Source organism: Apis florea, unplaced genomic scaffold (assembly GCF_048593485.1).
Source record: "Apis florea isolate Af1SG1 unplaced genomic scaffold, ASM4859348v1 contig_3515_pilon, whole genome shotgun sequence".
NCBI classification, from domain to species: Eukaryota; Metazoa; Arthropoda; class Insecta; order Hymenoptera; family Apidae; genus Apis; species Apis florea.
The window spans coordinates 427,501-445,629 of NW_028256777.1; the positions used below are offsets into that span (position 1 = coordinate 427,501).

General features: G+C 32.8%; 2 protein-coding genes and 1 long non-coding RNA gene across 6 annotated transcripts in view; all 3 read right to left on the reverse strand.

The window, feature by feature from the left end:
- Nucleotides 1-10,552, reverse strand: part of LOC147656689 (uncharacterized) — a 112,910-nt gene extending 102,358 nt beyond the window's left edge. The window contains exon 1 of the long non-coding RNA XR_015293940.1: nt 10,218-10,552. This is a non-coding gene — a long non-coding RNA (uncharacterized LOC147656689). The remainder of the gene's footprint in view (nt 1-10,217) is intronic.
- Nucleotides 10,553-11,990: 1,438 nt separating this feature from the next.
- On the reverse strand, nt 11,991-15,523 carry LOC100863429 (uncharacterized). Of its 4 annotated transcripts, none has more exons than XM_086913795.1 (8): nt 15,198-15,523; nt 14,957-15,038; nt 14,552-14,875; nt 14,145-14,480; nt 13,980-14,065; nt 13,588-13,911; nt 13,060-13,487; nt 11,991-12,989 (listed from the first exon to the last, which is right to left on the reverse strand). In XM_086913795.1, the coding sequence occupies exons 2-8, from the start codon at nt 15,032-15,034 to the stop codon at nt 12,568-12,570; spliced, it is 1,998 nt and encodes a 665-aa protein (XP_086769921.1). In that variant the 5' UTR covers nt 15,035-15,038; nt 15,198-15,523; the 3' UTR covers nt 11,991-12,567. The 4 variants fall into 4 exon arrangements, with proteins under 4 accessions (XP_086769921.1, XP_086769922.1, XP_086769923.1 ...); XM_086913796.1 differs by having other exon boundaries at nt 13,980-14,062; nt 15,198-15,513; XM_086913797.1 differs by lacking the exon at nt 15,198-15,523 and having other exon boundaries at nt 13,980-14,062; nt 14,957-15,131.
- Nucleotides 15,524-15,878: 355 nt separating this feature from the next.
- Ndc80 (kinetochore protein Ndc80) lies at nt 15,879-18,086 on the reverse strand. Its single transcript, XM_003698266.4, has 2 exons — nt 17,704-18,086; nt 15,879-17,613 (listed from the first exon to the last, which is right to left on the reverse strand). Exons 1-2 carry the CDS (start codon nt 17,927-17,929, stop codon nt 15,881-15,883), a joined length of 1,959 nt encoding a protein of 652 aa, XP_003698314.3. The 5' UTR covers nt 17,930-18,086; the 3' UTR covers nt 15,879-15,880.
- Between the last annotated feature and the right edge of the window lie 43 nt (nt 18,087-18,129).

An 18,129-nucleotide genomic window follows, 5' to 3' on the forward strand; every position in this document is an offset into this window, starting at 1 on the left:
CCGTGGTTGGTCGGGTGGTGGTAGGGCGCGGGTCAGGTGGCCGACATTGTTTTCGTGACATTCCTATGCTATTCGTGTTTTCGCGGTCACGTCGCTTCCCTTTCTTTCTTTCTTTCTTTCTTTCTTTCTTTCTCCCGTCTGGCTTCATCTTCTTCTTCTTCTTCTTGTTCCCTGTCTCTCCATCTGGTAGACAATCGCGAGGAGGAGAGATGGAGATCGATCATGCACGACACGACGAGACGAGAGGTGATCTCTCCGTTTTCCCGTGACTCACCCGAGACGATTTAACCCTTGAGACTTATCGAGTATGCGCGCACACGGATACACGCGTGTACATCAACCACGAGAAAAGAATCGATCGCGTGTATAGGAGGAGGGGTTGGAGCAAAATTGGAACGACATTCAATCGTTCGGAATTATTATTAAGAGCGAATAAAAATAAGTGTGGAGGAATCTGAAGCAAGTTTAAAGACAAAGGCAGGCGAGAGAAGAAGTGGCCGGGCAGAACGGAAAGCTAATCATCCGCAGATCGCCAGTCACGCGGGCCTCTCGAAACGAGTCGACGGGCTTAAAGAAGGGTTCAAGGTTCGTGAACTTGCCACGACGATCGTCGCGACGGCTCGTACGAGCGGCCGGCCCTCAGCAGAGTAACGAGAAACGTCGCGGTGTGCACGTATACCCGCTTCTGGCCCGCGTGAATAAAATTCCTTTTCGACGCAGCGTGGAACCACGGCGAAGAACGATCTCCGCTCGAACCCGTGGAGAAAAAACATTCCGATGCGCTGATTGCATCCACCGCCACGCTGAACCACGGTGCATCAACGGGCGGAGGTGTTAATCGGTTTACGAGTCGCCTTGAGATCCGAACGAAAGAGAGAGAGAGAGAAGAACGGCCCGTCGTTTTTAGAAACAATGTACAACCCGATCCCCGTGATTTTTGGCCAAAAATTTAACGAAATAAATCACACGTACTACGATTTTAATAATTTTAGCAGCGAAGATCGATCGATCGATCGATCGATGAAGCGATTATCGTTCGTTGGTTATTCGAATTCTTTTATCGTTTTATCGTTTTCCCGTTTGCTCGCCACTTCTTTTTTTTTTTTTTTTTTTTCGGAAGAAGTTGCGCTCAATTATAATGAACGGCAACTGGGTCGAACGCGATCACGCTCGAGGAGAAACGGTTTTTCGCTTTCGCGGACTCGATTGCAATCCCTGTCATTTCGCGTGATTATCGCTGGAAATGCACGGCCAGCCCGCGGTAGAGACAGATACGATCGTGCATCAGGCCGCGAAACGTGCTCGCGAGTATACATACCGGCCTCTCCGTCGATCCAAGCGTGCGCCAAGCCGGTTATTATCGCGTCTCTGGATGCTGCTGGCCTGCATTCGTTCGCTTTTTCGATCCCGCGGATCGTTTTAAACGCGTCTTCTATGCCGTGTACACGGGTCGGGCTAATGTCCCGTGATCTCCAGGTGATCGTTCATCATGCTGCTGGAGATACCGGCCAGCCGTGTGTATAACCCTGGTCGAGACTTAATTACAGTCATCGGTCGGTAGCACGAGCTGAAAAAATAACACACGGTTCGCGTTTCGAGGAAGGGGTCGGATTCGATCTTCGATCCTTCCATTGATGAATCTTGATGCGTCTGTCGATCGACAGAGATCTCGACAAAGAGACGAGAGGCGGGTCAAAGAGAGAGAATTGATGAAAAATTTCGATGAAAATAAAGTGGATAGGGGGAAAGGGAAAATTTCGGAAATCCCCGGAAGATGAAATTAAGGAAGTTGAGAACAAAACGCGCCTCGTCTGCCAGAAGCGTCTGCAAGGCTAAAGGAGCGGGAGAGTGTACGATGGGAGAGAGAGAGAGAAAAAAAGAAAAAAAAAAGGAAGAGGCAACGGGAGAGCGGACGGGAACGCGAAAGGAGACGCAGATTCGACGAAGAGCGTGCGAGCAGACGTGAAGGGAGAAACGGAGATGGAATCGCGGATTGGAATATATATATATATATATATATATATATATATATATATATATATATAGAAAGAGAGGGAGAGAGAGAGAGGGAGAGAGAGAGGGGGATGGAAAGAAGAACACGTGTACGCGCAGAAGGTAGGGGGACGAAGAAAGAGAATGAAAGGGTGAAGCACAGTCGAGACGATGCTGAGAGAGAGAAGGAGAGAGAGAGAGAGAGAGAGAGAGAGAGAGAGAGAGAGAGAGAGAGAGAGTGAAGAAGTTGGTCCATACTAGCATGCGCGTATATACGACGCAGCGAACACCCTTTATACTTTATTTTGCCTCCACGCGAAATACCGGCTGACAGTTACTCTCTCGAACGAAATAAAAGGTGGCCATCCTTTTCTCTCCCTCGCTTCCCCGTCTCCCTCCTTCTGTTCGGAAGAGAGGAGCAACTCACAGAGGAACTTCCACTTGGCCTACTACTCCACTCCACTCGCTTGCTCGCCACGGACGAGCTACCGGGGCTTTTCTTTTTACGCGAGCCACTTCCTGTTCGAACTTTGTTTTTCTTTCTTGTCCCTCGCCCCCATCCGCCTCGTTCTTCCTTTCTTCCTTTCTTTCTTTCTTTCTTTCTTTCATTCTTTCTTTCCTTTCTTTTCCCTTTCTTGTTGTTGCTCGACCAGACCTCGACCATGGGATTATGCAACGCATAACGGAGAAATCTAAACAAGCAAACGACCACGAAATCCACGCGTATCACTCTACCCTCCCGCGCGATATTCTCGGAATTCCTTCTTTTTTCTTCTTTTTTTTGCGTCGCGTTATACTCACTCCACTTCTCCCGTATTTTTTTTTTCCTCTCTTCGACACAACCACCTACTATCTCGAGGACGAGGGGAAATTCACATCGGATTTGCGTTTGGAAAGTGGCGCGCTAGACTTGACGCTCGAAGGAGTTAGCCTTAATTCGAGGTTCAAACCGCGGTTCGGTTTTGTTTGTTTGGAAACGCGATCGTTCCAATTGCATAAATTAACGCGGCACGAAATTGAAACGGGTTGAGCAGGCCCGTCACGGGGACATCGTGCTGGTATTCGTGTATCTATGAACGCACGGCCTTTCTAAGTCTTGCTCAATTAGAAAGCGTCATTGAACACATCCGTGCCTGCGGGATTCTCTGGTTATTCAAACGAATCTGATCAATCTCGCCAGTGTTACACTTTTCCCCACGATCGGAGGGGAATATTTGAGAAGAATAAAATTCGTATCTGATTAGAAATTCACGATTAAATCCTTGGTATAAATAATAAACTCCTCGGTATGTAAATCGTACGACGCGATTTGAATTTTGAACTTTGGTGAATAATTCCATTACGATATAGCCACCCCTATAAGGGGATGATGTTCCACGGTTCGGTAAAAGGGTGGAAACGGAAACAGCGGGACGCGTTCTTGCTCCCGAACTTGCTCGCTCGACGGGCTTCTGCGTAATATTCTCCGCTCTTGTCGTTCGTTCGACTAAACCTATGTCGATGTTTATATCAGCCGTCTCGCGGCGATATAAACAATCCGCGCAGCAACAGGTTAATCGCGCTCGAAAACAGACCGCGAATGTTAAACGGCCGAATGATTTGTTGTTTCCTATATCTCTTCCAATATTTCGTAAAATCCATCCTTCTCCGTCATCTCTCTCTTCCTCTCTTCGTCAAAATCGAATTTGCTCCGTCTTTCTTTCCTTCTCGATCTTTCCCCTCCTCCCTCCTTTGCCGTAAAAATTCATAAATCCAATTTCTTATCGCTCTTCCCCGCTTTTCCCCGATTAGTTTTCCCCATTTACAGATCGACCGGTCATTTTCGATGACCACGTGCGATCCGAGCGTGTTAGACGCGTCCTTGACGGATCTCGTTAGCCGTACGAGTCGATACGGGTGATCGATACGCTTTGTTTTCGCAGCACCACGACGATACTGGGCCGGCCAACCTCCTTCTCTCCCAGACTGTCAAACTGTTTATGTACGAGAGCTGTTTTTTACCTTGCACGCCGGTTACCTGCCAATGAAACGCCTGCCGACCTTCGAATCGGAGTTCCGACCGTTTTTGTCCCCCGCGCCGGTAGCTGTGTGCCGCGGGGCCTCAAACCACGCTCGAAACGCGCGTATCTAAACGGAGGTAACGCGGAATGAACACGTACACACGGGGAGAGGGGAAAAACGAGCTCCATGGTGCAATTGTACCGGTGTGTTTGAAGAAACATGGGGGAGGGGTCAAAATTTTTGGAAATGGACGACGAGAGTCCAGGCTCACGATTCTCGGAACTTTTAACGAGGTGGATGGTTAAAATCCTTTCGGGACACCAAATTCCTTTTTCCTTTCCTTTCTATTTTTTTTTTTTCTCTCCTTGAGTAAGAAGATTATCGGTTAAGAAATATTGGCGTGTATATAGTTGATCGACGAAGAATGTGCGACGACTCTGAGACACTTCATTCTCACATTCGATTTTTCCACGGAGGGAGGAGGCATACGGATGTTGTGTCGAGCAATTCGCGACAATTTTTCAATATCGGATGGATCGCGCGATTTACAAATCGGTTACAAATCGAATATAATAAAGTCTGATAAGGGGTACGATAATTGCGTGAGTGCGGATAGTTGATGGAAGAAGAAGAAGAAGAAGAAGAAGAAAAAAAAAAGGAAAAAAAGAAAAAAACAAAAAAAAAAAAACAGAGTATACCACAAAAATGCTCGCAAAGGGTGGAACGCGGACACGTATTATAAGTGTGGATAGAATTTTAATGAAACCAAAGCCCGTTTTATACCGATATGTTTTTTATTATTAAGGATTTTATACGAGAAGAAAGGACCGCAACGTTTTCCATTGATTCTTCGTTGACGCAGAGAGAGAGAGAGAGAGAGAGAGAGAGAGAGAGAGGAAGAGAGAGAGAGAGAGAGAGAGAGAGGAGAGAGGGAAAGGGGGGGGGAGGGTGTTTCTCGTATAAAACGGGCTCGTGAACGCTAAATGAATGACGATTGTTAATTCTCTTAGCCGTAAATTGTTTTCTCGTCCGTAAGCTAGACACGAAGTCGCGAATTTTTTAAGAAAAAGAAAAAAAAAAAATATTCTACTCCGACCCTCGACCGATAAGATCGTATCGTAGTAGGATGATTCGCAAACCGATCGTCTGCCTGCAATTTCGTCTCGTCTGTTGAAAGGGAAAGAAAAGGAAAGAAAAGGAAGGAGAAAAAAAAAAAGAAGAAAGAAAATATTGGATTGCCGTTAAACGATTAGAAAGAAATTTATCGGTTATCGGCAATAAAACATTTGCAGCTTACAGTTATTATATAGTGCATTAAACGCAAGACGACAAGATAGTTAGGTTAAAGTCTAATAAGCATTCGCAAACCGTTGAATCGATCTCGCTCTCAACCGGTCGAGGGTTGCATATCGTCTTGTCTTAAATCCGTTTCGAAAGTTGTTCTGTTGACCATATATAGGATAGGAGAACATTGTGATTGGTACGAATTGGAGAAAAAGCGTCAATAAATCATTTGGTCGATTAATACGTAGCGTGTACATGCGTGCAATGGGAAATCTTACGGCGGGAAATGAAGGAAATCGTGAAAAGATCCTTCTTCGAAAATTATGTGGTTCACAGACCCGCCCAAAATTGTAGCGAATTGTATAGCGGATAAAAAGGGAACCAGGTCCAATTTTAATAATAAGGCGAATAAAAAAAACGTTGTCGATGTTACAATGAGGATGCACGCGGTATAGAAGAAAAAAAAAAAAAAAAAAGTAAGAAAAGAAAAGAAAAGGAAAAATGAGGAATAAAAAATGAGAACGAAAAACGAAAAGGAAAGGAAATAAAACGAAAGGAAGAGGAAGGAGGTGAAAAGAAAGAAAAAGAAAAAGGAAGAGGGAGAAACAAAGACATTAAATCAAATATACGTATTACTATATAAGGGTCGCTGTAGCGAAACACAATTGAAACGTGAACGAAAATAAAAAGAAAAAGAATAAAAAAAAAATAATAATAATAATGAGAGAGATAGGATGACGTGGTGAACGCTTTTTTGTTCAAGTTTTGTTACACACAGCGATTGCTAGCGTTGTACATAGGATAATATTCGCGCAGGTGCTCCGAACTTTGCAAGCATCTTCCACGCTCTACCGAAGAATACGTAATTCAGTGTGACTTATAGAAAGAGAGAAGAGAATAAATGGGGAAGGAAGAATGGTAGAATGAAAGAGAGTGACGGGGAGATAGAGAGTATCTGAATAATATCTACAATTTTAATGACTGTTTTCAAACTCGTTCCGACAATGTATCGATAAGACAAACGCGAGAAAGTGACAATCCCGAGAAAGAAGAGAAGATTTTCGAGCGAGACGGAAACGGTTTCGTTGCACAGACACGCTTCCATTTTTCATTAGAATAACCGTTGCTCCGGCTAACCGCCGCGTAACTAATTACCACACCTGATTTCAAAGATTCTCAGCATATTTTTGATACGTTGAATTATATCGATACAAGTATATACAGATATACAGAGTGACCAATCGGCCAGGCCGTCATTGGCACGACGCTCGTACGAAATAATCATTTTTATGCAAATCATTCGATATTACTCTCTTAAACGACCAACAGTAGTAAGAGGCTTCGCTTGAGAACAGCAACGTTCGATTTTTTCACTGGCTGATCCAAAAAAAAAAAAAAAAAAAAGCGATATAAACGGGATCCCGAGTTATATCACATCCTCAAAAACGAAGGAAGAGATCGGTTAATGTTAAATACATGGAACCTGAGAGATACAACCATATTTAATTATACATACATTAATATACATAGATAATCAGAGTTAACAGATATAATATAATATAAAGCTTTAAATGACTGATTATTACTTTATTACGATCTTTCCCTCGTTTTTGAGGGCTCCTTATTTTTGCATCAGCCTGTATCACAAATACTAAATCAAAACTATATAGTATATGTACAATAAAAACTGAGAGCTGTTTCTGTGCTGGCCTGAAATCTATCTTGAACGAGGATTGTTCGACTTTTCCACGCGGCAAACAATGTTCATCATCTTTTTTCGATAATTAAGACGGTTTCCCTCGTGAGATTGCACGCGTTACGATACGTGTCATTTAATCAAAATGTTATTGTAATATTAGTACGGTAAGGAAAAACAAAATGAAAAAAAAAAAAAAAAAAAAAAAGAAAAAGAAACGAACGGGCGAGTGCGTATTTTAAACAAAAAGATGAGAGAGAGAGAGAGAGAGAGAGAGAGAGAGAGAGAGAGAGAGAGAAAAGAGGAAAAAAATACATCGACTGATTATCGTTAAGGGTGGATCGCTGAAACGAAGATTAGCGGCGATTTTTATTGTCTGATATTAGAGATAGAAATTTTGCTATTTATTACGATGTACTAGGATACGCTTTCCGAACGTACTTCATACACGAATAGATACACGACAATGCTAATTTTCGTTTGGCCGTCCATTCCGCGAGACTTTTAAACGCACGACGACTTTTTTCACTTTCTTTCCTCGTTATTTCTTGAGCTTTCATCGATTCTTGGATCTCGAGTCTGTGGGTCGCGGCTGAGTCTTCACGGTTTCGATACGATTTAATCGAGTTATAGAATGCACGAAAAAAAAATATTTCTATAAATATTATACGCGCTGTAAAGCAATAAAGTATTGGGATACATCGATCGAGAGGAAGAAAGATACGAAAGAGAGAAAATGAAGAGGAAAAAATTTTTATGAAATTTATAACGTGTCCATTTCTCTATATAAAAAAAAACGAATTAATACAAGTACATATATATAAAATATACAAGGTATTTCAAGGTATGGAATATTTTCAGAAAAAGTCAATTTGTTCAATTCTGTTATAACCTTGAAACACATAATCTTTAATCTTAAATTTTATAATTTATTGAATTCACATCTTCTTTTCTTCTTTATTAATTTTTAATAAATGATAAAAAATACTTCTATTTTATCATTTTATTATAATATCTTATTCAATTCAAATAATTTATAAGAAATTTTCCTCGAAATGGAATATAGAAAATTAAGAACAATATTGAGACCAAATCTAATGAGAAAAAAATTAATATTTGGTAAAAAAAAAGAAAATTTTATTTATATGTGTCGATGTTAATCACAATACTATATTGCGCGGATCTCTCTTGGTATACGTAAAAACACAAAAAAGAAATACTTTAAAGAAACAAAAAAGAAAAAAAAAAAGATGGGAATCACAATGTATATACATATATATATATAATATATAATATATATATATATATATATACAGGACCACAGGTTCGTTAATTTTACAATACGAGAGACACGAATGTTTTTCGGATTAAAAAATAAAAAGACAAAATGAAATAAGAAAAAAAAGAGAAAAAACGATGAGAAAAAAAGAAAAGAATAGTGAATATAGTTGATGAATGCGTGTCTTGTTGCGCGCCTGACGGACCGTGACCGGTCCACGTTGTTCGCGGATCCGTACGCCATGTTTTAGGTGCACAATCAAGGAAGTGTATAGTGTTTAAACTCGCAGCAAAGAGCAGAACAAACTCTCCCCCTCAAAGCCCTTGTTACGAGCCAGCAGTTGAACAATGATGTCTGATTTTTATCGCCAGAGAGCAGTAATAGCACAAGTGAAACCGTTTCTAAGTACATTTGTTATACAAGCATATTGTTATCATTGCCACGTAAAAGCAATTATTAACTCCATAGCCTGGGCCATTGTTAGGTGAACGAGAGAGCTAGAGACTGTTTCTTGAAGCTGGATTGCACTGATACACGTTTACTATTTCGTAATTACTATTCGTTTACTATTTCGTAATTAATAATTTATTTTCATTTTTTTTTGTACTATTATCCTTTAATTGATTATAACTTTAATTAATATTCATGTAAAGTTATCTCAATTGAAGTTTATTTCATTTTTTTTAATTTTCTCGATGAATGATTTATGATATATATTTAATAGAGAGATAAATTAAAAACTTTTAAATTAAAAGAATTGAAAAAATATTAACGACACTATTTGAAATGCTATAGTGTTTAATGAATAATATTGCTAAAATTATTTACTATTTTAAACTTTGATTTGAAGGTTAAGTGAAAATAAGATACATTATTTTTTACTTTTCAAGTTTTGTTTATATTATATATTCTTTACTCTTTTTAATTTTTTTTTTTTTTTGTTTTTTTGTAATTGGTACAAACTAGCATCAAGAAAAATACGAGAAAGAGATTATCGTAATAACTGCCGATTACTCGGTAACAATGGCAACGCCCATACATACGAAGTCTGTAATCGAAATGCTTTATATTTTTACACCGAACAAAGCAGTATATAACGTACAATAAACAATAAAACATGTCCTTCCATATGCAACCTCAAGATGACAAATGTTAAATTTTTATTTTTACAACAGCCCACTATCACTTCCGATATCTGAGCTATATTCGAGCATATTCATAGTTGAGACTATTTAAATAGGATTAATTGAGACAAAGTCGAATAAGAATTCATTTTAATCGACTCACAAGATTTACGATTTCTACTTGACTCGATTGTCTATTGTAATATATGCAATTATACGATACGACAGTCTACGCTAGTGATATTATTGTATAACGTCAACGTTTCACATGTACACAGCATATACACGTCCACATGTACGTGCACGTGTATATGCCAAAGCATACACAAAGATATTTATGTGATCTTCACTATGCGCAATATTTCGATAAACATTTTGCAGTCATTCGTTTATTTGATCGTAAAAAAAAAAAGAAAAGAAAAAAAATATCATCTAATAAGTATTTTATTTAATTAAAATGATGAAAGAAATTCAAATAAAGTGGTCTCAAAACAGTCTGTCCAGACACTAGTGTCATCTTGTGCCCTATCTATTGCACGATATTTTGATTTCAACGTATACAGCTTTCATAATCATTTCATTTCATTTTTAATAAAAATAAAAATGGCAAGAATTTATCAGTATCAAAAAAAAATGAATCTCATACATTAATTTATTAATTTCGTAAAAAAAAAAAAGAATGTACATATGTATTAAAGATAGCTATATATTATTATATATACGTACACAACACACCAAACACCTCACACAAATGCAAATACATATATGTAATATGTGAAGGTTTTCAATGTGCTGTTAATTGCAATCAATTAAACTGTTAAATAATTTTCTTTCTACTTACTCTTTGATGTTTACAGGTCGAATCAAAAGGTGCTCGAAATCTGTCGGTTAGCAGTATGGTTCCTTCAACGTTTTCTCATTTGTTTCTTCATTTATAAACTTCACATTTACCAAGAGAAATAATACACTATTCTTCACACACTTAATGTTTGTGCATTTATCACTTTTAATCACAATCTTTTTCATTCCGATAATATAACTCCATTTTATACGATTTAATATATTTTCATATGAAGTTTGACTTCAACGCATTATCCAACGTTGCCAACTAAAAATTTAAAAATATATTATTTCAAAATATACCAATTATTGAATCCGATTATTTGAATCTATACTAGCAGCACGTATGACAACCTTCAACATAATATCACCGATTGCCAATTAAAAAGGCGCTAAATTCAAACGGTTTTCTACTTTTTTTGTTTGAAATTATTATAATGCTTCTTTAATTAGTAATCGGTGTATTTAATTCCATGATCTCTTGCAGAGATTATCGATTACAAAGTGGAATTAATGATAATTTCGTTTAGAATATCGAATAAGATTTGAAAATATATATGCGTTCAAAGAATGCCGATTTTCTTAAATTACAAATGTACGTAATACCTCAGAGTCATTACGATATCAATACGTAAAAATAACGAAACATTTGTGATTCGTGATGTATCGTAGATTATTACCGAGATATTGGTAATTTCATACGACAAATAATAAAATATATACGAACTTCAAATATTTATGTACGTCGATGAAAATTTTTCGAATTACGGCAATTATGATGGATTCGTTTTATCTATGCACTTCCCTTTCATTGTAAAAAAAACTATTCGAGATATCGAATAGTGTTTCGAATTTCTCGCATAAATTTCATTCGAGAGTTATTGATATCAATCTTCGATTTCTATATTCTTCTTAGGATAAGAATTTTTATGAGTTAAAAATATTTTTTCTAATATTGATTACTATTGAGGAAAATTAAAAAATAATTTATGTTTTTAAAATATTTCAAGTATGCCGTAAGAAGAACCGTACTGACCTGTACGTGAAAGTATACGTATCCAACAAGGGAACTTAATCTTTCAATACCGCGTGAGTATGAAGGAATTTTCTTCGAGGACGCAAACAAGAAAATGGTGCAAAAATACAAATAAAATCTCAAATTTTTCATACTTTTAAGTATAATAAGTAACAAAAGTAAGTAACAAAAATAAGATAAAATTCCGTTTTTAAAATTTAATCGAGGAAAGTTCCCTCGTAATATTTAACGCGTAGAAATAAACATTTTTAATATTTCACATTTTATCACAATCTTCATCGAAGTTGTTCAAATGCGAAGACAGTCTTTTTCGTCTCGAAAATAATATTACTTATTTTACACGCATCGAATGTTAGGACTGTGTTCGTATTACGATAGTTGTTAGTAAATGAACGTTTTTCAGTCCCTAGAAAAGAAAATAATCATAACAAAAAAAAAAAAAAAGATCGAATTTTTCGTAAAGAGAGAGTACACATATACACGCTTAATGGGAAACATGTATATGTATTTCAAGCGTCTTTGTGCAAAATTGATGAATGTTTTACGTGTACTAAAATGTTCCCTTTTAATCCTATTAAGACTTACAAAATATAAGTATTATACTTTACTTGTATATATACATATGTGATAAAAAATATATATATATATACACCTGGTTTTTCATGTCATATTTATATTGTGACCTTGTAATTATTTTTAATATTAAGCAAAGTAGAAATACGAAAAATAACACACGTATTATTTATTACAAGTCAATTTCTTATTTTATTGATTAAAATTGTTCATTAAATTAACTTAATACGAAACATATTTTGCCTCACAATACAAAATTAAAGATAGTATATTATATACTTTGATATTAATGTTTCTGTTACCCTATAAGAGTTTTTTTAACTTATATAATGCATGTAACTTTTAAATTACATGCAAACATTAGAGGCTTTTCCTATAAACTTCTAATAACATTTGCATCTAAAATCACCTTTTTTCTTTTTTTTTTATAAATGATATATTAATTTTTTGTACAAATTTTAAATTTACAAATGAAATTTATACATGAATATATACATATATTAGAGGAAAATACACTTTGAATTAGAAATCAATATAATTGATATAATGTATATTTTCTATATTTTTTATAAATTATTATTTAAAAATATACTATTATATCATGTTGAAATTATAAAAATATAATTTTTAAATCTTTTAAAACCATCTATTTTGATAAAAAGTATGACTGCACAATAAGATTCTTTTACAAAAGATTTAATATAAGCTTAAAATGTCAATGAGAGAAAAATTTATATCACATTTATATCCCTGAAACAGTACTGATACTGGGTAAAGTACTATCACTCCATTCAGGATTAGGATAATTCCTTGGTGGACTGGGTACCTTAACAGGCATTCTACTTTGAATTCTTATATCTTGAAATATATTTTGAAATTGTTCTGTTATAGTAGAGCTTATTAAATTATGAGTCAAATTATCTTTTAGAATATTAGTATTATCTTCATTCACAATAGATTTTTTTTCAGAACTTTCTTCTTTATTTGATTCTAAAGACTTTTTAATTCTACTTGATTCTTTTATATCAGTTTCTTTTTTTTGAATTTTTTCAAGAGAATAATTTAAATGTTCCAATGATGATATTTTATTAGTATTTTTAAAATTATCTAAATTATCATTTTTTTTATTACTAAATGTTATTACATCACCATCCCCTTTATTAACTAAAAAGAAAAATATTAAATTATTAGTATATTATGATATATGTGCATTATACTTATATATTGAATTTACCAGATTTACTGATCTCTGTACAACCAAGATCTTTATAAGAAGGTAAAAGTGTAAGTGAGGATTCTCCAGCAGGTAAACTAATGAAGTCTAAATTTGCGGAATCTTTGGTTGAAGCTTCCTTAATATTCTTAGTTCGTTTATTTTCTGAGGTCTCGCCTTGGATTTCTAAAAAAGCTGGAATTTTATCTGACATATGTAATAAATCTTGTGCATTTCTAATTTTAGACGGATTGTGATCCGTGGATAAAGAAATATCTGATATATCGTGCCAAGAAGTACGTATATTTGAATCACGTGAAGAAGTAGAAGTAGGTGATGAACATACACGACCTCCATGTACCAATGAAATTTGTGGATTTGGACATTCTTCTTGAATATAACTATCTTTTAAATTACATAATTGATCAGCGATACAATTTTGCAATTCCCTAAAAGATAAAAATAATAAAATAAAAATTTAACTATTATATAATTAAATAAAAAAAAATATAGTAAATTAATATAATAATAAGTGATGATTCAACTAACTTGATTTGATTACGAAGATCATTTAATAAAGAATCTTTATACAATGATAAAGCTGAGAATTTGTCTTTTTCAAGAGTTATACATTGCACTTCTAAATATCTTTGACTTAAAAGTTCCTTTTGTTCAGCGAGATTCATTCTTAAGTCCGATATAATTTTTTGCGAAAATTCATAATTTTTAATCTTTTCTTTTAATTCAATTATTGTTTTATCTCTAATTTTAACAGTTTCTTCTAATTCTTGTTTTAATGTTTTTACAGTTTTTTCAAGATCTAACTGCTTTTCACGATTTTCGTGCAATAAAGAGCATATTTCCTGATTTTGTCTAATTTAAAATAAATTGAATAAATATAGAATGAGATTGTTATAATATATTTTTAATAAAAAACATACCTCACTAAAGAGTCTCTTTCATTTTGTAATGCATCACACATTAAACTCATTTGTCTAGTCGTTTCTGATTTAGTTTCTAACTCCTGCTGCAAATATTATTTATTGTATTATTTTAATACACAAAATTTTTGATATTATTTTTTTTATTATTTTTAATAAACATACCACAATAGGTGGTTTACCAGGTTCCATTGATATTCTTAATAATGCTTGTTCCATATTAGTAAGAATCTTATTAGCTTTATCGTCTTTAACCAAATGTTCTAATTCTTTTATTAAAAAATGTAATGTACGAACTGGATTAAAAACACCAAATCTATCATCAAAATAATCAAGTGTTCCATCACATTGTACACCTTTATCATAAACTATAATAGATTCCACAGTACTTGGAATTGATGTACTTGAAGGATTTGCAGTTCGTGGTATAGATTTTATATGTTCTTCTATCCTTTTTTGAGAAGCTGATTGTTTGATAGGCAATTCATCTAAATGTTTATGCTGTGAAATAAAATATGATTAATAAATTAATACAACAAATATTTTAAAGAAATATAAAAACTAATACTAACATTTGGTTTTTGATGATTTAAGGAATGCTTTTTAATTTCTTTAGTTTCACTACTATGTTTTAATGATTTTGAACCTGTTGTTCTTGTCTGAAATTGTTGCAAACCTTGTTTTATAACTGCTTTATTTTGTTCTATTAAAGCTTTACCCCAACTTTGGTGGACATCACCACTATTACCAGGTCTTTTTTTTTCTTCTATACTTTTATGACTAGTTGGATTGCTCATAACCATTGTTGATTTACGTTTAAGGCCTTTAGCTTTCACAATTATTTCAATTTGTTTATTACAATCACAAAGACCTTCTGAAGAGAGTCCAGAAGGAGGCTATAGATTTATAATGTATAATTAAAATTTAAAATATCACAAAGAAATATATAACCATAAAAATACTGAATTATAAATTACCATATAATGGTTATTTTCCAATATATTTTTATTAGATATAGCAATACTTTTACTAGCACCGTTTATTTTGTTGTTCATTATGCTAAAATAATAAAAAAATATGTTCTTTATGTTAAATAAATATTAAAACCTGACAACTGGTTTCCAATCAATATGGACAAAATTCATCTAACCTAGTATTTTAGTGAATTTATTTCTATTATATATCGAAAAATTTATTATAATTTATTATAATATTTACCAACATATTTATCCTGATATTTACAATATATATACCATCTTGAATAATTAAATAATTTTGAACAATCATTATATTCCAGTATTATGTAGAAGACGTAATAAAAATATCTAATATACTTCTTTTTCTTTAATTTTAATAAAAAATATTTATTATATAATTCAGTAAATATTTTATATTTTATATATATAAAGTCAACTTCAGATTTGAAATTGCATTTTTTTTTAACTTATTATATATAAAAATGATTTAAATCATATAGATGCACATTTCGAAATAATTACAGAATTTCCGGTTTCCGCATTGCAATTCAAACAAATCTAAATTCTATTATTTTCATAATTTTCCATTCTTTTCAATTATTATATTATACATATATAGTATATTTTAAAAAATTTAAATTAAATATATAGAGTTATCAATTATATAAATTTAATCAAGATAAAAAAATTTAATTTTTACAATAATATAGGATAATAATATAATAACTCATTTAAATTACATATTATATATAATTTAAATATTTTGAATACATACATATATATATATATATTTATATATATATATATACATATATATATATATATATATACAATTAAAAAATTTATTATGATAGTATATAGATTAAATTTTTATGTGAAAATCACATTTAAAATATTGCAATCTTATATAAAAATTATACTATTTTACTTATTATTAAGTTTTATTAATATATTATAAACTGCATTTCTGTGCTCTCCTAATGTTTCATAAAACTTATCAAAAAATAGCTTAGCAGATTCCTCTATATATGCTTTTCTTCTCTGAACTGCATCTAGTTTATCTGTTGTTTCTTCTAATTCTGCAACAAGTTCTTGTGTATTTGGCATTGAATCTTGAATTTCCTTAATTTCATTTTGCGATTTCTTTATTTGTTCTCTTAATTTTGTTTCTTCATGTTTTGCATCAGTTTTAATTTTATTTATAAGACTTTTTTTTTCTTTAATTTTATTAATAATATCACTATTTTCATCTTCTAAAGTTTTCATTTTCTCCTGTAAATTTTCTAATTCATTAGAATTTGTTTCTAATGAACGTTCTTTTTCAATAATTTCTGATTTCAATAATTCTTTCAAATCATTCATTAAATTAGCTTTATCTTTTAATATTTCCATAATTTCAGGTTTCAATATACCTTTTTCTGGCATTTTTAATTCTTCTAAATTTATATCTATATTACCACTAAAATGCATAAATATTTCATTATTATATGTTAATACTGATTTAGTTATTTCATTATTATTAAATGCCAATTTAATATCCATTGTATATAATTCTTTTTGTATTTCTTTTAAATGTTCATCAAACTGATGTATATAATTTTGAATTTCTGTACATTTTTCTAAAATTTTATCTCTTTCTATTTTGGACATTGGTTGTTGTTTAATTGTAGAAAGTAATTCATCATGCTGTTTTTTTTGTAAACAAATTTGTTCACTCAATATATTGCATTCGGCATTTAATTGATCTGTTTCAAAATTAATTGTTTTTATATATTCCTCTTTTGCACTGATATCACTCAATTGCTTTTCTTCATCATTTTGCAAAGATAAGAATACTTCCTGTAGATGTTTAACTTCTTCATTTATTTTATTTAAATTTTCTTCGGCTTCCTGCTGTTTAAGCATTTCTTTTTCTAGTTCAGAACGTGCATTATTCAAATTTTCTTCACTTATACCTTGTTGTTCTTCAATTTCTTGTAAATATTTTTCCACCATTGATGCTTCCTCATCAAGTTTCTCATCATTCCAGGCATTATAAAAATTCAACATTGAGAAAAAAGCATTTTTATTAATTTTAGCTTCTTGTTCATTTCCCATAAATGGTAGATTATTTAAATTATACTTCTCAAAAGCTATTTCTCTTATTTCACAAATTTCTACTAACCAGCATATCCAACCTAAAACATTTGGCCAGGAATGCATAGCATTAGCAGTTTTTAACCAAGATTTGTTAATTATTCCTGGATAATGCAGTTTTTTTGCAATTTTTGGTAATTCTTCCACGTAATTGGAAATAGTAAGAATTTGTTTAATATCTAATATTTTTAATAAATATGCAGAAACTTCAACAAACATTTTCAAAGTAACTGGTTTAAAACTGTTATTAGTATTAATCATCGAAGAACAATGATTTATTGAAAGAAAGTTATCAATTTTATTAAGCATATAAGCCTGATATGTCTTGTCTGTTAAAGGTCTTGTATCCTTTCTAGAACCTTTTGCACCAATATTGCTAGCACGATCAGCTGATAAAGATCTACGACCTGTAGGAAGTCCTGCATGAATTTTATTTGAACTTCCAATTGTATGAAGATTGGAAGATTTGCCAACATTTGGTGTATTTGGAGTTGTTGGTACATAACAAAATGGAGTTTTACCTACAAATAAAGTTTTGTATACAGTAATAAACATTTTGCATTTAAAATGTTTACAATATTTTAAACAAAAAATAAAAAAAAAATTTTTACCTGTTGCTTTTAATAATGACCCCTTGATATTTATTCTATCACAAGAGGAAGCCCGAATTCGAGGTCTTGGTATATGAGAATTTTCAACTGAAGAAATAGAATTTTTTGGTTTTAACGTTTGTGTTCTTCTAGATTCGGTTCTTGTCAAGCTTTTATCTTCTCTATCAAGTAAAGATATTCTTACAGGATTCGTAGATGATCTACGTCCTATAGAGTAACCCGACATTTTATCGAAACAAATTATACTTTTTTATTAAAAAATTATTAAAACAAGAGATATATTAAAATATTGAAAGTTTTAATATTCAAACTATTTATTTTAAAATCAAACATTTTGAATTTCGACGTTAGTCATAGATATGTAAGATATAAGATTAGTAAGTAATATGAATAAACACAAGTATCTATACTATTTTAATTAAAACT